General features: G+C 35.9%; 1 protein-coding gene across 3 annotated transcripts in view; it reads left to right on the top strand.

Annotated features, from left to right (window-relative positions):
- The window catches only part of LOC115905082 (adhesion G protein-coupled receptor A1-like), a 253,460-nt gene that overhangs the window by 80,514 nt on the left and 150,552 nt on the right, over positions 1 to 22,394 (top strand). For 2 of the 3 annotated variants that reach the window (XM_030951166.1, XM_030951167.1), the window contains one exon: positions 12,712 to 12,783. In XM_030951166.1, the coding sequence (XP_030807026.1) occupies positions 12,712 to 12,783 (72 nt within the window). Of the gene's footprint in view, positions 1 to 12,711; positions 12,784 to 16,575; positions 16,648 to 22,394 lie in introns of all 3 variants that reach the window. The other variant, XM_030951164.1, reaches the window with a different exon arrangement.

The following is a 22,394-nucleotide window of genomic DNA, read 5'->3' as shown; positions in this document are numbered from 1 at the left end:
TATATACAGCCCTTAAACAGAAAGTTTAGCAGCTTGCTAGCTGAGGAAGTTGCTAAGGCTCCCATCAGCAACCAGATATAGTAGACTTAGTGCTTCTCACCACTGTCATGTGTAGAACAGATACTTGGCTTTCAAAATGTAGTTCTCAGCTATTCTTTGGAGGCCTAAGCTCTTTATACAGTGAGCAGGGAGAATTAGGTCTGTAAGAAGAGAATCCAAACCAGCCATCATGGCTGAGGGACTGAACTGGCATTGAGCCTTTCAGAAGTGCTGAAGCCTGACAAGTTTTTTTCCTGGGACTGGGATTTGTAACCTAATACATCTACTGAAACCATTCCACTTTATAGGCATGACTGACTCCATATTTTTTTTGAAATGTGGTCATAAAAGAAGGTAAATGTGCTTTCTGTACTGGCCTGATGGCTGGAGTATCTACTTTGGAGGAGAAGGACTCAGGTTCAGCCTCTTCAGCCTGACCACATCGCACATTCACTTGCCTCTGTGGGAAAGGCCTTAACCAGGATGTAGATCTTGTTGAAATGGAGCTGTGCCAGTATGTATTCAAGTGTTCAAGATTTATGGGGCCAGAAAGGAAAGAACAGAAGCAGACAAGTGCCAAGGGTATTTCTTCAACAAGGAGATAATTGGTTTTGCTGTAAACAATTGTTCGATAACGTATAAAAATACTGGTTTAGGGAACAGAGATCCCAGCCAGTTTCTTTAGCTCCTGTGTAGTATTTCAAATGTAGTTATGCATCCCTTCTGGGTGAGGGTGGTACCAAAACAGTGTCTTCCATGTCTCCAGCTGTAGGAATGCTGCATGGCAATATTTTGCCATTCCCTTGGATGCTGGGCTGTGCTTTGCTTTCATGGCTTTGCTGGTGGCATCTTCTCAGCCTGCCTGGCCCCGCAGAGAGCCATGGTGTCTGCAGGTCTTGCCTGCAAATCCTAAAAGGGCTCTTGTGTGTCACCAGGCTCTGAGGTGTTGGGCATGCCCAGCACCTTTCTGAAATTTGGGGAGTTGAAAAGTGGAGGCTGAAGTAGCTGCAGCCATTGGGACACGTAGGAGGTGAAGTGGGGGCTGTGAATTGCACTCTGGGACTCAGAACCAATGCTCCACTCAAGTTTTACTTTAGTTGTCTAAGTGCTTTTTTGGACCCAGGCCAACGCTTTCCCTACCGTGCTCCGGGTGACCAGTGTATATTGTCATTGCCCTGCTAGGCATTAAGTCCTTTCTGAGTCTGATATGCTTTGAGTACTTGAAAGTGTTGAAAATTATTTCTGCCATTCAGGGCAATTGATTTGAAGAAGAGATTATCCAGTCCTGCTTTTCTTTTCAGCAATGTTTCTGTGCCAGTTTGTGAATGCTTTACATGACTTGACTGGCTGTGCCCCAGCATTCCTTACTGATACTGCTTGTACGAATTTAACAAGTATTTTATGTCTTAATATTGGCTAAATGAAAATAACCTAGAAAAGGAAGACTCTAAATCATGTGTGCATTATTTATGGAGCTCTGTGCCAGCTGTTGCTAATCTGTTGAGGTGAGTTATAGTAACAATTCTCAGGAATTCTCTCTCAACATTTCAAAATAGAAATTAAATTCAAAATAGGAAAGTTGGAGTGACCTGCTCCCCAGCAAACTGATTTTACATCAGGCCACCTCTTAGGGAGATTTCCGTTCATCTTTTAATAAAACAGTGCTAGTGTACAAATAGATATAAAGAACTTCAATTCGTAATTACCTAGAATTGAAATCAGCATCACAAAACTAGTGTTCAGCTGAGAAGGTTTGAGATCACTTGAAAGAAATGACAACATAGAAAGGAAATGTCACTTTGAAACAGCATTGTTTCCCATTAATAAATGTCTCCTAAAGAGAGAAATATTTTAGTGGTTTTGAATAAGAAGGAGACATGACAGGGTCCAGAGTCAAGTTTAATTTTCTTGAAGTAAAATAGCGATGAGGAGAGTTGCGTTTGCAGAAGATCAGTTGAGAGGCTGATGTACCGCAACCCAAACTGCATACTGAGCAGTTAATATTGTTTCAAATAAAAGAACATAGTTTCATTATTAAAACAATAGAGAGTAATAAAATCTGTAGTGCTTTGTAATTTTTCCATTGGTGGATGTTCTGTTCTCCTATCAGAGTATTTGGAGGAATAACAAAGTGTAGCCCTACTGATGTTTAGTAATATAAAGCTTATGTTATGAGGGACTAGTAGTGAAGCCTCATCTGTGCAACTTTCCTTCATTAAGAGATGCAGGAGATATTTGAAATACAAGATCTAATTTAACTTGATAATTGATTATTAATTACATATTTACTACTACTGTTATTGTATAAAAGTATTACAATTGTATGTATTATGTAATTTAAATACCTTGAAGCATTCTCTATGCTGTTGTATTTTGCTGGTACAATATTCATTATCTTTGTGCTCCATATGTCTCATATAATCAAGATATTTTTGCTTTTATATATATATGATTTAATATATTATGACTTTAATAATAATAATAAATATCTTTATATATCACATTAATTATCCTAGTATCTAAAAGTTTTATAGGAAGACTACAGAAGAATTAATACAATTACATTTTTTAGTAAGAATGAAGTTTGAAAATGATGATCATAAATCATAATTCAATAATTCATTTGCTGGACAAAAATGTCAAGAAGCTGTTTTTATTTTTTGTCTAAAAACATTTAGATCCCAGTCTAGTGCTGTGAAGTGTTTTCTGAGTAGGCACAGGATCCACCACCTTTTAAAAGGGCAAAACATTGTATGTTTCTTTTCATGTGTAAAAGACTAAAATGTTTCAAAATGGGAGGAATGAATAGAAGACACATATTTTTGTTAAATGTAATCCCGGGGAAATTGTTTAGTGGAAATACATAGTCAAAATTATTACAGTTGCTGCATGAACAGGAAACAGTAAGAACATGACAAAAGCCAGGAATTTCTTCTTGAAATTGAGAGGATAGGAATGTAAGCAAAGGGAATGAAATACAGGGCAAATTACTACTGGTTAAAAGTCGAGAGAATTGATTAGAAACAGAATGAAAGAAAGTTATGTTAGACAACTACAGGCTGGAATGAAAGGTTATAATTTGCAGATCACTTTTGGTGTCAATTTAGAATTAAAAGCATCTTTCCTGTTGTTAGTGCAAAGCACTTGTACAATTCAATAAAATGCCAGTTCCTCAGGGTCAGCTGTAGCTGCATTCCTGACCCAGAGCAGTCTAATCGTGTGCGGGTTTAGATACATTTATTTGATGTAAGAGCTGTTATTCCAAGGAATTATTTTTATATGCCTCTTAAAATGCAGGTATGTAAGACTACTTGACAGTGTTTCCTAGGAGTTTTGGTTGAACTCTTGTTGTTGAGTCATAGTTTTCCTGCAGTATAAATTTTTATTTACGAAACAGTTGATTAGACACCAAAATTGTTCTTGCCTTAGCACAAACATTACGAGTTTTATCAGGGCATTGTATATTAGGAAAAATATAAAAGATGTTCTGTATAAAAATAAAATATTGTGATAAGTGACAGGAATATAAAATAAACTCACTTGTAAAGTTAGTTTATAGGGCTGTCTAAATCATGAACGATTTATTTTTCCTGGGATTTTTTTTTAAATGTACGTAACATAGTTTAGCTGTATTTCAGCACATCACTTAATTAAATTTATGAATATCTCAGCTTCTGTTTCCTGTTAGAACCACAAATAGTTCTCTTAGTCTGATGTGCAGTCAGCCAAGGTCAGCCCACCCCAATGATCTATCCATCTGAAATGTTATATAGTGATGTCATTAAGATAACACATGATTTGTGTCAGATGCTGTCATCCTTTAAGAAGATGTAGCAAGAGCAGATTTATAAATACACGTGTTAAAGTAGCCACCACAAAGTCCCTTTTCTTCCACCAGATTCTTGCTCAGTAATGTAGCTCTCCCAGAGCTCCAGCAGCCCTGGGATTTGTTAAGAGGGCTGCTCATACCTAACCACCAGCTTTTGTGTGCCCCCCATGCCTGGAGGAGGGTTTGCTGAGTAAACTGAATTATTTGTGGGAGAGAATAGCTGAATCCCAGGCCTGACCTAGGAAACCTGTGGAAATAAAGCACTATTTCTGAGGGCCTGAGGGAGAGGCAATGTGCTGAAAGTAGAAGAGATGCCATGAAATAAGGTATAAGTAAATAAGCTGGGAAAAGTTCTGTTATTCTGTGTGGTGAGAAGGATTGATAAGGAGGGGATGCCTGACTGAACAAAACATGCCAACAGCTTTCAGCAATAATGATCTCCAACAATAACATACTCCTTCTTTCCCTGCATCCTTTTTTTTTGTGTTTTCTTTCCTGTTTCCTCCATTTTTTTTGTGTTCTTTCAGGCTATGAAGACCTGTGAGTGTTCCTGTGGCCCCAGCTACTATTGTGTGTTATGTCTGTGTTGATTTTTGTTTGGTTTTTCAATAACCTTTGCATATCCTAAGGCTGAATAACTGAAACTTTTATATAAGCAAAAGAAAATTTATTTTAAAACCCTATGATTTTGCCTAAAACACTAGTGATGAAACAAGGCATGAAAATTGCTGAAAAAGAACATTTCAAGTGGGATCAACAGAGACAGGTTAAGTATGTGCCAACTTATTATTATTTATAATAGAATATATTTTGGCTTGAAATTCATATTGGCAGTTCTGAGATAGAACAAATAAGATTTTTTAGTTTCTTTAGAATAATTTTTACTTGAAAATCTCAACACATACGTTGTATAGAATATAAAGTATATGACAATGAGTTTAAATAATGGGTAGAAATTATACTTTCACATAGAACCTCTGGTCTTATTTTTCAGCTCATCTGTAGTATGCTCGTCTCTATTTTTCATGAAATCTTAGCAAAAACTATTTTAAAATTTCTGACATCTACCTGCAGGAAAGTGCAAATTTATAAAATGTCCACTGAAAATACTCAAGGAGGTTCTGCAGGGGGTCACATTAACCCTCATTTCTGCAGAAGACAATTCTGCATGCCTTCTCATTAGCACATGTGGTTGGTTTTTGAAAAAACTAAAATTTGTCTGTGTTATTACCAAAGACCCAGTTTATATAAAACAGGACCTTCTGGGGAAGGATTCTCAGACCAGTCTTCCAGCAAGATTTAATCCGTGTGAGTTAAACTGCTTATAGGCAATTCTTGCCTGTTATCCTTAAACTACTTACTGCCAGTTTAAATTGACAGGATTTCTGTGCAATTAATGTTGCCTCTAACACTGACTGCATGAAGTGTCCGAATGGTTTCTATATTTGTTTCCCCCCTCCTATTCTGGAAAGGGCTTCCTTCTCTATATGATGCTGGAATGTGTCTGGGCATTGCCATATTCCCAGATAAATAGGAGCAACAGCTTTGAGTGTGATGGTTCCTGGAGCTGGGTGGAGATTACTGCAGTGTTCCCTTGTCCATCTCCCATCATGAGCTGAATAATTACTGCAGGTCCCTGGACTCAGTGTCTGTGTCTGTGTCCATGTTCTTTGTGATATTGTTAATTAAGATTCTTACTCTTTTGATGAAACTTTGAAGCAAAAGTAAGTAGGAAGAAAGATGGAGTTGCTTTTTAATTGATTCACCTTGGGTTTTGAAGTGTTCTACTTCTCTGTTATGAAAACAGTACAATTTGTAGGAAAGATGATTCCTGTTGATCTACACTGAGTAATAAACTATCTTAATTTTGGCTCAAAAGTACTCCTAGATTAATCTGTGTGCCATCTGCAGGTACTTACACCTCAGGCTAAAATTCATTCCTCTTTTCTTTGGATGTTTTAAGTCCTGAAATCTCAAATTGAAATTCAGTAACGAATCACTTGTGATTTTTCAGCTCAATCTTGATACAGTAACAGAAAAAGAATCAAATATTTCCTTAAAGAAAGCCCCACCCAAAGCTCCATGATACGATGGATGTATATTTTAAAGTTTTCTTATCTAACAAAAAACCACATTTTCATAACACTGATACCTCTGATACTTTGATATAAAAATGAAAATCTCCATATTTTATTATGAAAGATTAATTCAGATACACTTTTGAAAATTCTGGATAAATTTCCACTATTTCATGCTATTTTTGTACTATAATTCCGGAGTTTGAAATTTGACCTAGGAATGTTGAATACACAGTGCTGGAAATCTGTAAAGCCAAAGCAATGCAGTCTCAAAATGTGGAATAACTACTCCTTTCTCAGTAGAAAGTGTGTTTAACTCACTTTTTATGTGTCTGTTTTACATTTTTTTTGGTCAGTGTGTTTTTAAAAAAAAAGTTGAGGATACTTTTCCCCTGACTTTTTGATTTTCTTTACAGTTTTCTCACAGGCTGGAATTAATCTCTGAACTCATTTATTTTTCTTTTTTTTTTTTTCTTAACCCAACGATCATATTTTTCAAGAGGCATGGGGCACGTGTCAAGAAACGTAAGCCGTGCTCAACTGCCTTCTAGGCATGAGCACAGAGAGAAGTCCCAGTAGGTGTAGAATTTAAGGAAGCCTCTGGCTCTTTGCAGCTACCAAAGGTTTCTGTGTTCCTCATGTCTTTCCACAGTTATGGACAGACACAAGTTCTGCCATTGTAATCAGCATAATGCCAGATCTGTCACCGCACACCAAGGCCTTGTTGCCAGCAGGGAGGCATTTTCTGCTGGCACTGCAGACTTATGGACACTGAAACCCACTTTATCTGCTCTCAGCATTTATTTCTTCTGCCCTTTCAGTCTTGATTGAGCCCCACGCAACTGTTCCAAGTGACCCCTCCTTGGGGGCTGGGTGGCACAGCCACTCTGTCTTCAGTCCCCAGGTTACAAGTGCCAAGCTTCTGCTTCTGTGCCTGATTGGATCTCACCACATATGTCTGGGTTTGTGGCATAAAAAAGAAAACATATAGGAACAGTTGCATATGTTTGGAATGCTGAATTTTTGTTTCTTAAAAACATGCCAAAGTAGAAGAATCTGGAAAGCATAGATGATTTTTCTTTATTTGAAAATGCATTTAAATCTGAGCGATCAATAACAAAATGCTGAAAGTAGAGGCAGGTGCCAAACATCTTTGCACCTATATTCTGGTTGGTCAATGCTATATTTAGAATATAGCATTGATTAAACTGTATTAATTAATCTTTTAATGTGGCATTGAATAAACTGCATTAATTAATCTTTTAAAATGTTATTTTTTATCATATACATTATAAAAATCTATCAGCAAATTTGTGCTGATAGTCTGTCTTTTTTATCTTGTTTTACCAAGCTTTTTAGTAATTTTTTTCTTACTTGGCATGCTGCTCCTTCAGCTCAAATACCCTGAGTCTCACATTCTTGCTCTATGACTATTACTGTGAAAATGAAATAACGTATAAGATTCTATGGGATTCTTTGAGCAAGCAAACTGCCATAAAGCTTCTCTCTGCTTTGTTTCAGCTGCCATTATTAGTACTTTGTTTTACACTTATAGGCATGTTCCTAAATAATGAATAACTGCCAAATTACCACAGCACATTTGATGTGAATGAGTCATCAGCCTTAAATTAAAAACCAAAGTGTGGTGACCTTTCTGTTGTTCTGCATGTCATAATTGCCATCAAGTGATGGGTCTGAAACCTCCGATCAGTCATTAGCACCTTGAGCAGACAGCAGTCATATTTTTGTCTAGTCCTTAGGGTCTATTGTTTTAGGGAATCCAACCAGTAATTGCTTGGATTAAAAAACTGAAATTAAAGGAAAATGCATCATCAGCATGCTAAGCAAACAAAAGACCTATAGCCTCTGTGTCTGGAAAGGCAGACCATTATTGGACAATTATTGTCCATATTTGTGTGCATGTTTATGTTTATTATCTGATGTTTCTAACTGAAAAGAGTTTTGTCTTTATCTCTTGGAACTTTACTGAGATGTAACCATAACTTTCCTGATTCTGGAAAGTAGGTTAAATATCTACTCTCATAATTAAAAGAAAAAAAAATTAAATAAGGACGACAAATGAGCTCTGGAGTTCCATGGGAGCACCTTAGTTAATTTAGTTACTGATGATGGTACCAGGTAACTGATGTTACTTAACCTGCCTGTTTAATGAGATTTGTTTTTTCAACAATGCATTTACCAACAATGGAGATGAAATAAGTTTTGATTATATCTATGCCACCAGAGTATAAGCAAGTTACTGGCTCCTGTTCAAATGGGTACCTTTGAAATGTCTTCAAAACACATTTTGCCACTATCAACCTAATTCTTGTTTCTTGTATTCAGGAGTGCCAGTCCTGACTGTTGCTGTCATGATGGCAGAATAGGTGCTAACTCTTGTCTGTCATCACTGGCTATGCCTCTTTCCTGCTGCAGTGACCATAATCTTTTCTTCAGAGATCTCTAGTCTGCATTCATTTCTTGGGCAAAAGTGACATTTAGTTTAGCTGTAATATTTCACATGGGAAAGAAGTGGAAAATGTGACCTTATTTTTTTTTTGTCTGTTGTTGTTGTTTCATAGTAGTATGCAAAATGTGGAAAGTCAGTCATATTTCATTGGTATTTGGCATCTGCTCAACAACTGATTGCTCTTCTCAGAGCTTTTTTGGAGAGTTTGCAGCACCATAATGACAGCTTTCTAAACACAGATGTCCTCTTTGTACAACCTATAATTTTTTATGAAAGATGTATCGATGTCAGGAATCTGAACAAAGTACTGGAATTAGTTGAATATTCTTGTTATGAATATATATTCAAAATATCTACAGTACTTATATTGTAAGTTGGAGAAAGAATATGCAATGTCTGAAGGCAAAGATGTTGGTACAAAACATCAGAATATAGTTTAAGATAAAGTGATTCCTTTGTTAATGGACTGTCTATACTTCAGTGAACTTTTCCCCACTATGTTCTATACTGTGTAAGTGCACACAGTGACCTGGAAGCATCAAGAATCTCAGGAATACATTCAGAAAATCAGGAAATCCGCCACAGAAAATGTCTAACACCTGAGAGGCCTGGAGTAGTTGCTAAATGTTCTCGTGATGTCCCATTAGTAGCCTGTTCCTCTTGTTTCATTTACCTCTCAGCTAAGTCATCAGGAAGTGAATACTTCAAACACAAATTCCTCCTCCTCAAGTCAGCTATTTTTCTTAAGGTTTCTCTTAAGAAAGTAAAAGTCAGTTGAAAGCTTAATGTGTAAATTGATAAATTGCCAGCAGCTTGTGGTTCTTAGTAAAGGAATCCTTAATTGTATTTACCTGTGGGCCTATTATTTGCAAATAACTACAAATAAGAAGACAGTGCTTAATGGTTGTTGTATGTAATTTATATCAGTTCAGACTTGCAGGTGAAAAAGAATGTCTCCTTGGTAACCATTTGAGATTGTTTTTTAATAATAACACAGTCCATTCTATATTGTTCTTCTACCTATTTAGGTCAAGTTAAGATCAGACTACCCTGCAGGAAGTTTATCTAGCAACTCTAATGATATTAGGGGAAATATAGTTCAATGAATATTTTCCTATTTTGATTTTGTGCAGCTCTGCAGCCAGGATATAAATGCTGCAGCTTTTATGACTATAGCTAACTTCATGTAGCTTCCCTCTATCTATACTTGTACATGGCACTTGGTTTTGATTTATTTTCAGGTCTATACTCCCACACCACTAATGACACGTCATTCAGATTCAGAATAGATACTTTAAAGTTAGAATACAGCATCAGAAATGATGGAAAATCATAACTGTTAGTTAGAAAATGCTTTCTTTCTGGACTTCAACTGGGTCATACTGTGGTCATTCAATATGATGATACTGGGGTTCTTTCTCTTCTCTCTTGCTTTTGGTTGACGATAAAATCACTTGTCTGGTACATGTGCATGTGTGTGGTCCAGCCTGGGCTGCTCTTTGGCTTCTCTTGGATCATGACCTTTTGCCAAACCTCAGCAGTAGCTCTTGGGGAAAAATGTAAACATACAACCAAATTTACCCTGGTTTCTTTATTTAGCTCAGTGCAAGTTAATTCTAATTGCTATAAGGCTTCAATATGACAAACTTTTTCCTAAATCAGAAAATGGGAGAAGCTAATTTAATATTTTAATTATAGTAATTTAGTAAAAAATACAAGTGTCTGCGAAGAAAATGGGATCTCCTAATGCAGAAGTATGAAATTTTGGTTTTTAGCAGTTGTAATAATTTTATTTATTAATTTTAATCACATTAAAAGAAATGTTCAAGAATCACAAGGAATAAAACACCTATTTTGTTAGGCCAGAATTATATGGAAACATTATGCAATAATACTAATTGCTAAGAAAGTGCCAGAATTGTGGGCAGTGTAATTATCTACAATTTTCTGAAAACACCCTTACAAAAATGACCTACCTATTTTAAATGTAATTTCCAAAATAAGGAAGCCAGATGTCTTGTTTGTGACAGTGTAAGTGATGGACACTTTTCCATGTAATGATCTACCTTCTACTAACATGAAATGACCTTTTTTTTTCCTGTAGGTGATAGTTGAGGGTTGTGCTGGTTTTTCCAATGTGGTTACAAGTTATGGGGAAACATAACTTCTTCCATAAACAAGAACATAGAAGATTTCAGTAAATGGAAGGCATTTTGTCTACTAGGTTATTTTGACTGTCATTAAAACTTACCTGTCAACAGTTTGCCACTTACCCTGACTATTTTATATTTGTTCTGAGCTGTTAGCACTGTTGGCTACAAGAGCTGATCACTTTGCCTGATTGCAACTTTCAGAACATTTAGATGAGTTGGCAGTTAACACAGAATGTATGTAATTGATATAAAGATTAATTATTAAAACTGACAGTTTCCCCTGCCTAAAATGAACATATTTGCATATGTACTATGCCTCTTAAGTTGTTTACAAGTGTGTAAAGACTTCAGTGTAAAGCTTGAGATAGATTTTTGCTTTGTCTTATGAGTTACAAGAATATGGCTGTTCCATGATGAAAACAGTATTCTTCCAGTCTTTTTTATATGGATTTACTTCTGCAAGTTAAATAACTTCCTTGACCTGAGTAGTTACATATTTAACATACAGTACAAGCAAAAGGAGTAGACACAAATGTTTAATACTGAATATTTGAATGTTAAAAAAAATGAGGCTTTGACTCACCCACAGAACAAAAACCCTAAATCATCAAAGGAAAAAACACTTGTGTAGATTAATTTTTGCCAAACAAAAGACTCATCCTTGCAAGCTGACTCTGGAGAAAGGTGTGCAAAACTTTTGTTTAAACAGTTTTATTTATGATAAGGTGTGGAAAACTCACAGTTAAAGAAATGGTCAGAACTTCCTGAGTGAATGAAGACAAAGAAAAATAAATCTAGTAGCTGCTGCTGATACCAGGGAACTAAGATAAAAATGTTTGACCACAAAATATTTTAAAAAAACCAACTAAATCTTCTTCCAGTTCTTGAAAACTTCTTAAAGACTATTAGTGTTTCAGGCTGAAAGCTGAACTTGACTCTTAAAGAGTCCAGTTCAGCTCTTAGTTAGGGACAAATCACTCATTGACATTGTTTCTATAATAGAATGGGTGTGAGACACAAGTTTTTGGAACTGTATTCAAGAGATGTGCAAAAATTACTAGGGAAGTGCAGAAAAACTTATTTATGATTTTGACTTTGAAAATAAAATATATCCTTCTGTGAAATAAACACTTGAGATGAAATCTTGCTGTATTTAGGCCAATCACAGGTAGTGAACTCAAGCTTTCAGCTAGAGTGCGTTTTATCTGCAGTAAAATAAAAAGTCACAAATAAGATTATTCCTATGTCTGTTGATCCATCCATGCTTTGGCAGAGTCAAGCAGTGTACGTGCTGTAATTTCTGAAAGTGGCCAGCCTGAGAACATGCAATGTCTGTATATCAGCCCTGAAATTAGTGCGCACCAGTTGCTCCCTATGAATTGCAATTTGTCAGAAGATGAACACTGCCTACAAGAATTTACAGCATTTGTCTCCTAGGCCTGCTTATCTAGTTGCACTGGAGGCACTTCCTCAGGGTTCACATCACAAAAGTCTTTGAGACAGTTCAGTAGTGAATCTCTGTGGGGACTGAGCTGAGAGCAGTGTCATGGCCCCAAGCTCTGTGTCAAGAGCAGACAAGATTACTAATGCCAGTGAAATATTCTTTGTCGGTAAAACAGCCAATGCTCTGGATTGTCAGCAAGTGCAAAATGAAGCACCGATCTGCCAAATAGGAGAAACTGCCTGCATTTCAGAACAGAAACCTGACCTGTTTGTCTCACATGCCAACTGCTTCACCTACACTAGGTGGAAACGAGAAATTTATTAAGTGTAAAGTGCACAGTACAATGAATAAGCAAGCTAAAAGGCTCTTGCTTTGCTGACTAATTACTTCATTCACTCATTGATTAAAACATTTTTTCCTGGGCAAGAATGGCTGGTAGGCTTGTTTTGAAAATAATAAATAGGAAAAGAAGAATTAGAGCAAACAGATTTTTTTAAACATCTGATCTTAAACATCTTACTTGGAAAAATATGTTTTTATAAACTGTGGATGATGTTTTTGATGCTACTAGTTAAATTCCTAGTTTTAGCTGAGACAGATAAAGGTTGGAATTGCATTGCATTTCACACTCCACATGTATAACAGTGATAAAGTAGGTAAAATGATAATTAACTGCTCCTCCTATTATGTCTCTCTAGAGATCTGAAGAATAATTTGATCAGCACAATTGAGCCAGGGGCTTTCTATGGGCTTTCAGAACTGAAGCGCCTGTAAGTATTAATTCCATTTGAATTATTCTGAAAATTGTGTTTGTATCGACATTTCTATCCTTGGGCAACTCAAATATGCCACCAAGCAATAATCAAATAAGGGCACTGGCTGTAAAATAGAAAATCACACATTCTGCTTTTTACATTTACCATGCCTTTTTTCCCTTCTTCCCCTTCTTTCTTCCTTTTCTTTTTCTTTTTTACCTTTGTCCATTTAAAATCATCAGTTTAATCTCTGGTAAGTGTGCTAACAAATACACCTACAAAGGTAAAAAACATGCCTAATTAATGACTAAGCAGATGATGTATCACTGTAGACATGAATCAGAAATAAACAGTAAACAGAAATAAACATTAAACAGTTCAGATGTGTGTGTGAACAATGGTTTGTGCTGCACTAACTTTTTTTTTTACTTTTATCATAAATCAGCCATATCAAATACATTATAAGAAAGGAAATTTTGTCATACTGTAGAATTTGTTTACCATTTTCCATACCATCAACCTTGACTTTGCTTGATATTTTTTACTTTTATAATGGTTTTCTAAGGAAACATGATCTTACACAGTATATTCCGTCTATCATTCTTGCAATTCTGTCTTGGAAAAGGCTCTCATAGTACTTTCAGTAGCACTGGCTGATTTTTAAACTACATTTTAGAGGGTAAAAATATCTAAGTTAGGATTCTACAGCTGGGCATTTTTCTTTTAATTAACAAGGACTACAGACCCTCCTTAGTTGTACTCAGCCTAAGGAAAAGTGACATGAACCCTTTTTTAATTATAATTTTCCAAGTGACAGCTTCCAAATATCCATGCACTGGCTAACTAGGCCATCAGCACATGCCAGGCATTTTCCAAGCCATCATGAATGCTGTCTTATGAGAAAACCTATAAGAAAACAGGGATTATTTTAGTGGGATGGGATGATTTAGATGAGAAGGAGAAGGATTGCAAATCAACTGAAAAATAATTTTACAAATCCTCTGCTTTTCTGCTGTGTGGTAGTCTTGAGCCGCTGTGTGCTGGCGGCACTGCAGAAGGTTTCTCTCTCTGATCTTGCTGTAGCTGTGTTTTCTAATACCAGCCTCTCAGTTTTAATATGTTGCATAATAATGATGAAGCCAGAGCAACATATACATTTTTAACACAGATAAGAGCATGAGGTTTGAAGCCTTCTTGCTGGCTCTGTGTGCAGGTGTAACATTAGAATGAAACAATAAAAATGAGCGCTAATTGTTGCCTTGGCCACACACTCTAATAACACAACCCTGACCTCTTGTGGGAAAACCAGGAAACCTGTGCAAGTCTGGGCTGCTCATCCACCGACTGCACAGGTGGAGCCTTTAGGTCAGCCAGGAGAAAGGAATAAAGGGAGAGGAACTCATCAGGTATTGGACAAGAGAGAAGAAAAGACTCTTCAGCACAGTAGGATTGGCAATGTTGAGTTTTGTCATGCCAAATCTCAAAAAACCCTGTTGCCGAGATGAACAAGTAACACTGGGAGCAATCTAGAGACAGAATTGTTTAATTGCTGGACTACCACACTTGATACAAATCTGTGTAGTTCCATGGTAAACAAGAAAATATCTTTGCTCCTTCAGTGTGCAACTGTTGGGGATGAGACAGTAGAGCAAAAGGAATAAATAGTGTAAACTCCTGTTGAATACTGAATACTGTAATTACTTTAAGACTATACATTCACATCTTTTTATTTCCTGTGTAAAATATAAATGACGCTGAGAAAAGCAGAAGCTGATGTAATGTGGGCAACTGCAAGAGAAATGGCCATGGCAAGTCAGACAGACAAGCCACAGGCTGTCAGAATGTTTTCTGTGAATGATTTGGAGAACTGTTATTATTTGTATTTGAATGACAAATTGAATTATTTCCAGGGTTTACTCAAAAAGGTACACACAAAATTAATGGAAATTGAAAATTTATGAATCACTAAAATTATGGCATTTAGTTATTCAACACAGAAGAGTTCTTTTCTCTAACATCAACTTTGTGAGTCAGCATTAGTAAGTTAAATGTTTAACTCCTGAAAAGGAGCACCAGCTTTATACATTATGGACTGAATTGTGTTTAATATAACAGGTATTAGTCTGGGGAGAAATGTAGCAAGTTGCCTTTTCTTTTTGCTAATTTTTTTTTAAAAAACATGTTTTACAATACAGAAATTTCAGTCACTGCTATGTTACTTCTTATGAAAATAGCACTTATTGAAGTAAACTTTGAGAAAATAGTGTTTATTCTTTCATTTTGGTAAAAATAAGATTTTAGTGTGTACCTCTCTTAAAGAAATATGCACCTGTATTGATTAGTATAGACAAAATCTGCTTTTGCTACCCATTTTGTGCCCCACATTGTGATGCAATTCTTCCATATGTGTTCAGACTTTGCCTAAACAAAAGCAAAGCATTACCCAACCAAGAATTCTGGGTAGGTTCTTTTCTTACATCTTCTAATAGAAAGATATATAGATGCATCTATATATGTATTTGTCTTAAACTTGCATTTTTAGAGTTCCTATGTAGCTTTTATTAGGAGAACTTAAAGAATAATGCTAACATGAAATCAATGCACTATATTGTATCCTCAGTATTATTTCAGCTGTTCTCTACTTAATATCCTTGACAAGCATTTAAGAAATATTTTCATTCTAATGTGAGGTTTCATCATATACTTGCACAACAATATATTCTTTGTCTGATAGAAGATGACTTCATAGTGAACTCGAAAGAGATTGCCTTCATTTTCCAGCTAATTGAATGTGTTCCCATGAAAGCAGTAACTGGATTTGTCAAACTGCAACCTTTAGTCTTCCATTTGATTACTTTAGTATTCTTGTGTATCAGTAGAAAAATATGGAACCCTTACAATGTAGTAAAGAAATCAGAAAACTACCTCTAATTCTAAAAGAAAAAATACATTCTGATCAATTTTAACATTTTTCTTGGCTGCATGATCACTTAAAATCCTTATGTAATTGCAATTAGTTTTTAAAAAATGTACTTGGTGAGAAGGAAGATTTGGGTCAAGGTTGAAAACCAAATACATAAAAATCAAAATCTAATCTACCAAGGAGCATTATTCATGGTTTTACCCCAATATGATTGCTTATATCTGTTTTTGTCGCCTTCCTGCAAGCATCCTCTACACTGTGTTGCGTGTATGGCTTATACAGAAAACATTTCTTCACTTTCTGCAGGCAAAAGTTATGGAATGTAATGCCTTTTACTGTTTGTGCTCTCAGAAAGCCACAGTATTGCTCTTTTAAGAGCTTGCCAAGTGCTTATCAAAACTGACCTCACTAGCTCAAAAATTAATTGCCTTCTGGTGTCTGTGATTTCGGCAAGAAAGGCTGCTGTTAATGAGATGAAACATGAGTAAACAGTAAAAAAATAAAAGTCAGTTTTGGCTGAATATTGCATGGAACAAAATACATAGTATTCTTCCTAAGTTAAAAACTGCAGGTGCTAATAACTCTGATCAGGAAAATTCTGTATATTTGTAATATTGTTTTGCTTTTATTTACTGCATATATAGAAAACTCCATTTTAATGCAATTAGATGTCACAGTATGATTTGTGGAATATTGCTCAATAATGTTAATATAAAAGTTATTTAATCTATTTAATTCAGTTGTGTTAAATTATGGGAAAAGATTTTATTTCTCATTTGTCTCTAACTCTTAGGTATTAAAAATATAGATGCTTTGTGTGATTACATAGGTGTGTATATAAATAAGACAGACTTAATGTTTTATGGGATTTTTGTTTGTTTCAGGGATCTTTCGAATAACAGAATTGGTTGCCTAACACCAGAAATGTTTGTAGGACTTAATAATCTTCACAAACTGTGAGTATAACACCAGTTTTGTTTTAAACAGAAGGAATCTTAACTGTCACATTACTGACCTGAGTATAGTTGGCAAGAAAATTACATTATAAGAAAATTGTAGGCTTTGTACTAAAAGGCCCCTGTCCTGAGCCTTTGATTGTGATGAGTTGAGATTTAAATATTTTTTCTCTATTTGAATTGTAAAATCTATCAGAAATGCAAAGAATTAAATTTCAATTCCACATTAAAAAAAGGACAAACATGAAATTTCTGTTTGCATGTCTAAGAAACAATTAAAGTTAGTTGGCTGTAAATTTCCTGGCTGGGAAAGAGAAAATTCATAGGAAGAATCCTGGTTTAAATGGACATTTGGCTGAGCCCAGGAGGGCCCTGTATCTTCATTCAGATCTGTCTTCATTTCTGAATGAGAAATAAATTCCTATACTGCATCCTATAGTATAGTCATTCCTATACTATGTGACAAATCTCATACTTTCTTTTCGTCCTCTTCAACCAGTTATGACATTTCCTTGGACAAACAGGGAAATCTTTCTAGAAAGATATGCCATGAGGTCAAGATAACACCAGGCAAAAGGCTGAAGTCTGGCACACTTACAGATTCCAATTATAAGGGTAGCTATGCCAGGTCTTCTCTGATGGAAACAAATGAGAACAGATGATGGGAAGAGCCTTGATAGCATATAATGAACAGGTGCAGCCTGCCCCTCTTTTTACTTATCTCAGATGATGTGCCAAATTAGGCAAGCCCAACTCACCTATTGAGGGTTTCTATCTCTGCTTTTGTTGTGCACAAGTGAACATGACTGTGGCTATAAAGCCAGATTACCTTGGAAGGTAAGTTTAATTCAAAATGGTGAAGTCACATTGTTAAATGGAATATGTTTCTAGTTGCCAGGAACAGACTCAATAGAAACTGTTCAAATCCATGCTTTCTCAGAAAGATCTGAAATTTCTATTCACAAATCTGCAAGACCCCATCTTAAAAGTTAATTAGGAGTTCAGTACAGAACATTGGTCTCTTGGTGGCAAAGGGAGTGCACAGCAGTTGGTCTGTGACACTGTTTGGCTGTACTATCCCTTTTCTCTGAAGCCCAGGAAAGAATGTGGCAGTGTATCTCCACACCCTTCACCGATGCCAGAGATGCTGGGAAAAGGCACAATGTGCAGCCTGACTGCCCGTGGTTACTGGGCTGATCAAACCACAACACTACAGTTTCTTTTTGGACAGATTTGCTGTATACTTGCTGTTTATGGTAGCCCGAGTATCTGTCCCAGCATTGGCAATTTTTTTCTGAGCTGTAAGGGTGAGAGAGACTCACCAGTTGCCTCTGCACCGTCATTAACTTTGTATTTTCTTGCATCCACTCTTTTTGTGGGTCTTTGACCCACATTTCATTTTGAAATGACTGTGTTTCCAGATCTTGCTGTATCATTTTCCTTCTGAGGCCCTGGTTTATAACAGAAATTTGAATGAGACATTTCTTAAGTGTAGCTCCCAAGTGGCAGTCTAGTAACATTTTTCACTTTGAATAATGTTATTAAATTAATTACAAGTCTTCATGTTTAAGAAGGTTCATCTCTTCTTGTTCTCTTAATTTTGACCAAACATTGGTTTTGTTATTGCCAGGTTTCACACTCACATTCTCTTAATGCTGTGAGGCAAAGTCATTGTTGAAAGCTCTAAATGCAACCACTCAGATGACCATTTTGGCAGGGCATCAGTAATGTCTTACTCCCCTTCCTTCCATCTTGTCCATTATCTTACTTTGTTTTACAGTAAATGCACTTAAGACCAGGTCCTTCACGCTTTTGTGGATATGATGTCCATGCTTCAGTGAAAAAATTATTATTCTGGTAACTGGAGACCTGTTAGTCTGGCCTCTTTCTATTTTATAAGTGAGTTTTGAAAGAAAGAAAAATGGAAAAAAAAAGTTGGCAAATCAGAAATTGTTAAAAAATCAATATGTGGCTATAGATGGTTTATAATGTCATCATATAAAGAGATCTTTAATCTTAAAAATCATAGTAATATATATTCAGGCTGTCTATAATATCTACTCTTTAATAATCTCTTAGTTAAAATAGAGTAGTATTATTGAAGTGTCTTTTGCACCATGTCTTAGCATACTTTCCAAATTTTAAATTCTTCCATCCACTTTGCTAAGCTTTTCCTGTTCTCTTCTCTCCAGTTCTTTGATCTTTTAAAAATTTGAATTATTTTTTTCAAGAATTAAGATTTGGCTGTTAATCCATTTAGCCTATCTTCCATTTTTCTTATTTGGGTTTTAAATTGCCTTTCTACGACTGACCTAATAAATAGGTCTATTCTGCATTGTAGTCTGTGTGGCATAGTGCTTTATTAATTACTTTATTTGTTTTATTAGTAGTAGTATTTCAAAAGTCTGTCCTTAGGAAATCAGAGGCTTAAAAATAGTTTAGTCTACCTTACCCTTTCATCTGAAGTGAATAATTTCACAATTGCTATGTCAAAAGCTACAGCTGCCTTGCAGGGATTGTCCTCTTTACCAAACCAAAGTCACGAGTGCCACCACTCTTGGTGTTGGGTCGCTGAGTATTTTGTGAAGAAATACAACCACAGTCCCAATCAAGAGGAACTGTCCCCTGCCACTCAGAGTATCACATGTTCCTTGATCTCAGAAATCTCATATAATGTCCTAATGCTGATAGTAATTATTTGGACTGAGATCTCAATTTGCCTGTGGAGTAAGAAGCGGTCATTGTTAGTGGACTGCAAGCTGATGCTGCCTGGTACTTTTCTATCACTGTAGCTTTGTTTGCCTTGGAAGTTTATGAAGAACCATACTTTTTAAGCATGTTTGAAAGACAATAGGTCGCCTTTCTGTTCCTACTGATACCTCTGAATTGTGTTTGCTTGCCATTTGAGGGGTATGAGAAAGCTATTCTCTGGAAAGGTTATGGAGAAGCATTTGCTCAATCCAGCATCAGTGTTTGTAACAAGGAAAAGACGACAAGTTATTAAACATGGAACTAGTTTCATAGCCATTTACTGAAGGAGAAATATAATGATGCATAGATATGTGTTGATTTATGGAGTTGTTGATTTGGTAATTAGAGCTCTCCTGTGTCACGTTAGCAGAGATGAAGTACAGAAGCATCTTTGCAGGCTGTTATCAAAACCAGTAGGGAGAGCCATGAGTCCACTGGAGGGAGCAAAGGACATAAATCTTTTCATGCGCCTTCTGTGAAGTACAAATATGGGATTTTCTTGTACTGTTTACAAGCACAAATGCCAGGTGAAACAAAATAACACAGTGTGTTTCACTCGATCTTGTAAATCTAATTCAGTTTGGAAAAAAACCTGGAGTTAGAGCTGTAAAATCAGCTCTAGGCCCTAACACAGTGAGGTTTAACCCAATGATGTGATGCATAAATCTAAACTGAGTACAGTAAAGGCATGTTCAAATACTTCACTAAAAGGATGAGGATTGCCTGGGCCTTCAGGGATAATGCAGACACCTTTCAGTGGGCTTGGTGGTTTTGTGCAGTCTAGTTTAGAACAGGACAACCTACGGAATTCTTGATTAAAGAAAAAAATGAATTAGTAGTTTCATCTGGTATTGTTTTTAACAGGCAGACACACAGAAATCACAAGAAATGGTCTGCCTCTTGATGATGTAGAGAAGACTTTTACTCCATTGCAGTCAGGAGGTCAGAAATTGACCTGGGAATTGTCAGGGAACAGAAATTGAATTCAAAGTTACTAATGAAACCTTAAATTTCATATAGGCCCCGAAATTACTGCAGCCAGTGACTTCTGATTATGTTTCTTGAGATTGATCTAATTTTTACACCCTCTTGGATTTGGTGATTTTTTTACTCTGTAAAATGATTTCAAAATGCTTTGACGTCATAGGACAAATGCAGCTGGCAGTGCCTCAGTATGAGAGTAGATTTATTACATCTTCTAAGATACTAGTTTACCTCTTTTGGCTAATATATTACCCTTTGGCTGTGTTTATGCTGTAATGAGGTGCATGTATTCTAACTAGGAGTGGCATAATTGAATGCAACAAATCTTCTAAATCTCCTTTGGACCCAATGTTTCAGTGCTTTGTTCCAGAATTAAGTATGCAAATATATTTTGGCTAGGTAATGGAGCTGCTATCTACATTAATTCTGTTTATATTTAATCTAAGTATTAAGAGCTGTGGAATACTGAGATGATGCCACTGTGCTGATATACCAGACTTCATTTATTTAGTCCCTCATAAATTATCTTCTCAGGTTTCAAAATGTTGCAGCCTGAAATCTATTTCAACAAGTAGCTACTGCTGGTTCTTCCCTTTGGAGGTTCAAACCCAAACTTTATCATTGCTTCCAATTGTTTCATTAAACTATATCTGATTTACTCTTCATCCTGTCTCTGAATCATCAGCAGCAGCTAGCTTTGTGGTAATATTATACTGCAAAATCTTGTGTGACTTGATGTCATTGCACCAACTAATCACTTTGTATGGTGCCAGAAATCAAATAAAAAACACTAACACAGTTAATCAAACAGACCCCATTTCAGCAAATAAGGAAATACAGAATGTAACCTGCCCTCTTTGTATTTCTCTTGTCATTTTTTACACCTCCTATCCCACTTTGCCTTTTTTTTTTGCACAGATCAATCTGTTACCTTTGCATTTGACTTTTGCTTTTTAATGCTGCTCTTAAAAGGGAAGCATTCTTCATATTAATATATTTCTGCTTCTATCTATTTTCTGCCTCAAATGGTACTTTGACACATGTAACTCTTTTTGACTGTTTTGTGGCATATGTCATTTATATTGAAACTTTTGGCAGAAGTGCTTTATTAATTTCTGCAAAAGCACAAGTTTTGGTATACGAAAAAACAAGTTTAGGACTTTCTAAGACTGAAATGTTTTATCTCTGATAAAACTGAAAGCACATCTTTCTATTAATGGAGTGAGTTAGTGGCATAGGAAGTGCTGTAAGCTTTGGAGTACATTAACTTGTTATATTTGAAATATTTGCAAATGAGGTGTTACAGACGTTTTTAGAATAAATACCCTTTTAAATCAAGCTAAAGTAGGGTTTTAGGATATCTGAAATGGAGAAATTTTACAACAGTATATATTTGACAATATTTTAATATTTAATGTAAATTATGTGCATTTAAAAATAGGTATTTACTGAGGCTGCATCAGCTCAGAAATGCATGAGTTATTTGGGTGATTTGAGAAGATTTCTGAAATTTTTGTTAAAGAACAATATATTTCCATTGGTGGATATCCAAATATTGTAGTTATGTTTCTTGGACATAGAAGTGTGTTACATTTTGATTTACACGGCCCTGTGAACATGATCCTAGTCTGCTAATTATTAGTAGTAATATGGAAACTTCAAACCAGGTCATTGCCAGAAGAATATGAAAAGTTGAATAGCTGGCTTTCTGCTGATGTCACTGTCAGCAACTCAATTTTATTCCAGCACTTGGTAAAAAGGAATTCTATAGGAATTCTACAATCTTCTGTATATGTAACACAAGTCAAGAATTTTTAGGTTAGTGCAGTGTAGGTCAGGTCTGGCTCAATGTCTTGGTGAATTTGGCAGGACCTAAAAGCTCGTGGATTCAGTCCACACCAAATGAGCCCCTCTGGCAGGTGCTCAGGTACATCTGCTGAACCCTGCCATGTACACTGTGCAAGTGACTTGCAGTTTGTCCCCAGTTCCTAAAATATTGACCAGACATGAAA

The sequence above is a fragment of the Camarhynchus parvulus genome, chromosome 6 (assembly GCF_901933205.1).
Source record: "Camarhynchus parvulus chromosome 6, STF_HiC, whole genome shotgun sequence".
Lineage (NCBI taxonomy): Eukaryota > Metazoa > Chordata > Aves > Passeriformes > Thraupidae > Camarhynchus > Camarhynchus parvulus.
This window is presented reverse-complemented; position numbering and strand designations above follow the sequence as displayed.